Source organism: Hyposmocoma kahamanoa, unplaced genomic scaffold, assembly GCF_003589595.1.
Source record: "Hyposmocoma kahamanoa isolate Upper Pololo Valley unplaced genomic scaffold, ASM358959v1 103, whole genome shotgun sequence".
In the NCBI taxonomy this organism is placed as follows: domain Eukaryota; kingdom Metazoa; phylum Arthropoda; class Insecta; order Lepidoptera; family Cosmopterigidae; genus Hyposmocoma; species Hyposmocoma kahamanoa.
In genome coordinates, this window is record NW_020653344.1 from 1,662,627 (window position 1) to 1,668,626 (window position 6,000).

The 6,000-nt window shown below is 34.8% G+C and overlaps 1 protein-coding gene across 2 annotated transcripts in view; it reads right to left on the reverse strand.

Annotated features, from left to right (window-relative positions):
* Positions 1-6,000, reverse strand: part of LOC113238303 (malignant T-cell-amplified sequence 1 homolog) — a 107,449-nt gene that overhangs the window by 74,877 nt on the left and 26,572 nt on the right. The window contains exon 1 of one of the 2 annotated variants that reach the window (XM_026475148.1): positions 3,198-3,279. The exons of the other annotated variant lie outside the window; for it this stretch is intronic. Within the exon in view, the coding sequence (XP_026330933.1) occupies positions 3,198-3,208 (11 nt within the window). The 5' untranslated portion in view covers positions 3,209-3,279. Of the gene's footprint in view, positions 1-3,197; positions 3,280-6,000 lie in introns of those variants that run through there. 2 annotated transcript variants of the gene reach the window in all.

Here is a 6,000-nt window from a genome sequence, read left to right on the forward strand (position 1 = left end):
GCCTAAACTTACACTTTTATTATTTCTTGACTCATCAAAGTGAAGCGATAAGTCGAGAATTTGCAAACAATATACCCGTAGTTACAATTTTTAAAAGTAAGCGCGTTTGCGCACTGTATACGATTCGTGTTCGTTCCCAATCCGAGATTATACAAATCTAGAAAATTCGGACCGACTTCGGATGCCACTTGTGCACTAAGACTGATTCGATTCCGAGAAAATAGACATATCGCTTGTACACCTACCGATAAAATGACACTTCGGACACCTGTGACATTTCGGACCGTCCTTTTTCAGATTTGGAACTGATATGAATCAGACGAAAAGCGCAAACGCCATTAGTCTCTCAGCTGGTAAAATTGCTTTCGAAATATTTTTTTTAAATCATTGGTGTAATTTATTTTATTAAAAAATTCAAAATCCGAGGCATACACTTAATAAAATTTTAAAAAATGACTGATTTTCCGTCCCTAATTCCAAAGAAAGATTTGCAAATGCACCTTTTAACATTATTTTTTTCTATCCAAGGTTTTACCCAGCATTTTCTTTCGAACAGCTTTCGGTTAGTGGAGTATATTAACATGTAAATTATTTTTGACATCCGATCCAATTGTGTCATTTTGACATGTTTTCATTTCGCATAACCAAGTAGTAAACAACTATAGAACAAGAGAATTGTGGTACTTTAGCTTTCTTAGATGTTTTAATTAAAAGAAATCCTAATAACACCTTAGGCCATACGGTACAGACTGTGTGATAGACTGAGTGGTGCAGTCTTTGCGTTGCGTAAACTGAAATTGCTCATTTCTGATTCTGCATTAAGACAGGTCTATTTTGCATATTTCCACTCGCTGATGTCGTACGGTTCACTCATATGGGGTAACTCCACGGATGCCAATAGAGTCATGCTAATGCAAAAACGTGCCGGACGCGTATTGGTTGGGGTAAAACACAGACATTCCTGCAGAAATCTCTTTGTAGCGCAACGCATAATGACGCACTACTCACTCTACTTATACGAAATTATAATGTATGTTAGAAATAATTTGTCTTCATTTGGTACTGTCAATGTTTCTGGCATCCCACTTCGCCGTCCCGGTCATTTGAGAACAGTCCCTCGACGCATGGCATTTGCAGAGAAAAACCCGCGTGTCATCGGACCTACTTACGAGCGTTTACCCGCTACTCTCAGACTTGAACCGTCTGACGAAATATTTGGGCGCCGGCTGAAAGACCTTTTCTTGAAAAATCCTATATACTCCGTAAAAGAATCTATAGACTTAAAATTGTAACGAATTCAGTATTTTCTATTTTTATTCTAATTTTTACCGCATTAACATACTCTTGTACAATTGTTATCAACTTATGACGATCCTTCATGGAGAATGATATTTGATATATAATTTAATAACAACAATATTATATAATGAATTGTTAATTTTCTAATTATTGTGTGCTTTTCTTATAATTTTCCTTTTTGTCTGACGATCTCAATGTAATTTCTTATACTTTGACATGTAGTGCAATTTATACTGTAATGTTATATTCGAGAAATAAATGAATCTGAATCTGAATCTGTATTTCGAAAGAAAACCCATACAGATAGGTATCTCAATGGTAATTCCCATCACCATCCTAGCCAGTTAGCTACCGTGGGCAAATCTTTGTATCAGAGAGCACATGATGTCTGCGACAGTAATCATCTGGCAGGGGAACTTCAACATATAAAGCAAGTCCTACATGCGAATAAGTTGAAGATTCCACGCCAATACCGCGGGCCCCGTGTGAAACCACCAACAGTCGAGCGAAGACCTGCCATCTTACCTTACGTGAGAGGTGTTACAGACAAGATCGGAAGAGTCCTCAGGCGCGCATCTATCAAGACCTATTTCAAGCCCCTGAGGAAGATTTCTCAGTTCCTGAGACCCGTGAAATGTAACATCCCCTTACAGGATGCAGGAGTTTACAAGCTTGACTGTGAGTGCGGTCTCTTTTATATTGGACAAACAAAGCGAAGTATTTGTACCCGCGTCAAAGAACATATAGCTGATGTCAAACACCTTCGCGTAAACAAGTCTGCAGTCTGCGAGTATGTCATGGATAAACCTACACATTCAATGAAGTTTGACAAACCCCAGGTCCTTGCAAAAGAAGTCCGTCATCTACCCAGGATGCTGCGAGAAGCCATTAAAATCAAAAAACATTCTAATTTCAACAGGGAAGATGGTTTCTTCGTACTACCAATTTGGGATCCAGTATTTCCTCTAATGAAAAATCCCAAACAGACATAAGACTGCAGTACTAATCAATATGTTTTAATTTATTCTAATTTCTATTAATAATTAATTGAATTTAATAAAAATGCATTTAATAAAATAATTAGTAAAAGTTAATATAGCCTAAACTGGAATGTTTTCTTTGTAAAATTAAAAATAAGGTATTTAATTAATAACTATTGTAACTATAGTGAAAAATAGGGTGGTTTGCATCAATATTAGACATAACTGGTTGAAGACTGTACCACCTCAGTCAACCGTGACCATGGGACCTGTAAAGGGCCCGAAACGTCGGTTTGTTTGAAAAAAGAAATATACGCGATTTCAATCCGGAAAAATAGTTTTATTTCCTACAAGTAGTAAAATTAAATGTAAAATGTAATATTGAGTTAGTATATTATAATTACTATAAACAATAGAATTATCAAAAAGCTGGAGTAAAAAGTAGCGAGTGCCAAGGTTTTATATGTAACAAACGCTCAAAAAATCACATACATCACAAAATCACGTCATATATTCATGTAATGAAATATTCGTATAACGAACTTATTCCGTTGCTTCGATTACAATTATACTGATAATACTGATCTACCAAGAATGGCAGATCAATATTATCATTATAATTATATAATAATATAATGGCATTTAGCTCGATTAGAAAATCGAGCTAAATTTTACGTAGTAATTTAAAAATGTATTGCGTATGGCATACTGCTACTTATAGTTTGTAACAAGTACAAGTAAACATCACTAGTACCCTTGAGAATTGTAGCCTTGTGATTGGTCCACCAACTATCACGTCAATAATTCAACCAATTGACAAATAGGTTAAAAATATAACCTAAAATACCTAAACTCTTTAAAAATATTGAATGTACGTTTCAAAATTATGATTCTAAGAAACATTTATAATTTACTTACTTTTTGAACATCTTAGGAGTCGCAGAACTCACAAAATTTCAACTGATTTACAAGAAATAAGCACCTCCAACAAAATAGACACTGTGCACAAGAATTGTCAAAGTTTGGAAAAATTCGCCAATGAACAATTGGAGAACACGATTCTGTCACACCATTGGTTCATACGATGTCAAAATACAAGTTCGACAATATACAAAAACAAATTTTAGATCCTGCTGTTTTTTTGGAAAGTTCAAGGGTAAAATTTTTTCTACTATTGGCACAATTTTCTATAAGAGTACACTCTCTCTTAATTGTTTATTCGCGCATAAGCTGATGATAATAAGCACATTAGCCTGTCCGGTTTCTTGCCGCATGGGTTTATTTTTATGTGTAAAATAAACAAAATTGTTGAATTTTAAGTGAAATAACAATGTCTACATTATTTGAAGTACTTGTGACATGTGATTCTAATAATCCAATGTGGACATGTTGTGTTTGGGACCCACACACCGGCACCAGTTTGATGACTTACAAAGGCGGTGGCACTGCAGAATCGAAGACCTTATCATTCATAGGAAAAGATTATATAGCAGCCGTGGAGAGAACAAAACCGGTACTACATATATGGCCGTTGAATTCCCATCAAACAGTGCAAGGGATGCGTTTTATTCTGCCAGGTAAAGCAAGTGCTTTGGCTATCACAAACGATGGATGTTATTGCGTAGCAGGCATTGACGAGAAAATATACTTATGGCAAATAGCTTCTGGTAACTTGTTATCGATAATCAATCGCCATTATCAGAAAGTGGTTGCAATAAAATTTACCCCAGACGGAAAGTATTTTGTATCTGCAGCTGAAGATGGTATGGTCATGGTGTGGTCCTTGGCTACTGTGGCGGCTCACCCTGAAGTGGAATTAGTAGCACAGACTACTGCAGGTCAACATGACCCAGTACACATCTTTTCAGACCATTCCCTGCCTGTTACTGACATGTGTATTAGCAAAATAGGAATGCATGGTCGTTTATGTACAGTGTCTAGTGACAGGACTTGCAAAATATATGATTTGACATCTGGAGAAATCCTTCTGAATTTAATATTTGACATTCCATTGTCATCTATTACAATGGATGTGTTAGAACTGAATATTTTTATAGGAACTATTGAAGGAAACATTCATCAATTCAGTTTAACAAATCCACCAAGGAATAAAGACTTGCTAGTCAATACAGGTGCTGACTGCCCTATGTTCATATCACACAGTAAAGCAGTTACTTGTCTTTCTGTCTCGCTTGACGGTGAAACACTAATGTCCAGTTCTAGTGACGAACAAGTAATACTGTGGCATATACATAGTAAGCAACCTATAAGAACTATAAGACACAAGGGGTCTGTAACAAATGCATATTTCACAATTAATTTTCCAGCAATTTATCAGCAAGACTTTTCTCCAAGTATTATTTTACACAGTTTGGAACGGACACTTGAAAAGGATTTGGATGATGTTTTGCAAGTAGAAATCCTTGTGAATACAAAGATTGACTTTTGGCCTCAAGGTCAGGAAAGCGACAACGTTGAATCTATTGTTTCTTCTTATGAAACTAAAACTGAAATAACACAAAAAGAAAGTAGATTAAAAGAAGAATTAGAGAAGTTAAAGAAAATCAATGCTAATTTGTATGCATTTTCTGTGGAAAAGGCTTTGAATTCTGTACCATTATCAAATGGAAATAGTAATAAGAAGAAAAAGAAAATGAAATAAATAAATGTTCATAATTGTATGCATGTTCATTAGTTTTATTAAGGGTACATACAATTTCCTTATAAGTATGTTTAACATTTCTCTTTCTTTTTTGTGGAGAAATAGTGCATGGTCCATTTACAGTGGTTTATAATTTTGTTTTTTTTTAGGTTTATTGATGTAACTATTTAAAATAAATATCAGTTATGCAGAAATCAACACTTTAGGACTTTGAGTATACAACCTAAGCTGTACAAGTTAGGATCTTCTTTTTTATTTTCTACTTAAAACATAACAGACTACACTAATTTGAAATGTAAATCAAATAAGCCTTTTTTGTATTCAGAGTTAAAAACGATGGGTTTTTGTAGTTACAATTTTTACACAAACTAAATTTTTAGTTTGTAATCTATGTTATATTATTATGTTTTGAGTTTCTGACTGATATCTGATGACTGATGAAAGTAGGTAATGTAATGTGGTTATGCTGTTAGTATGCAACGAAGTATGTTTACGGTTCCTCGTAATTTTATTTACTTGCGAAAAAAATAATTTTCTAAAAGACCCTGATGAAAAAAATGTACTGAAATGCGCTTTCTACTACCATCACTTGCAGGATCAAATTTAAAACAATTGAAAATCGCTAATTTTTATTTATAATAGTCAGCTGTTGGCAAATATAGTCACAGACTACTTAGTGGATATAGTTTCGAAAACTACAGACGTAGTGTTGGGTCATGGAAAAATTTCCATTTTGAAAATAATCATATTTGTCCTCTGTTTTCCCTTAGAGGATGGAAATAAATCTATAATTTGTAGTTGGCGCTACAATTGGCCATCACTAAACCGTCTATGGTCGGGTCAGTGACTTGTTTGTTCACTTTTTGTTCAAAATGGATTGAACTCAATGCTCAAGTCAGGACTTGAACAGACTTGAGTATGATTTCAAGCACTGGAAATACGACCCTAATGGCAAGGACTTGAGTATGATTTTCAGTGCTCAGGGTCGTATTCCAGAACTCCACTCAATGCTCAAGTCAGGATTTGAGCAGACTTGAGTATAATTTCAAGCACTGGAAA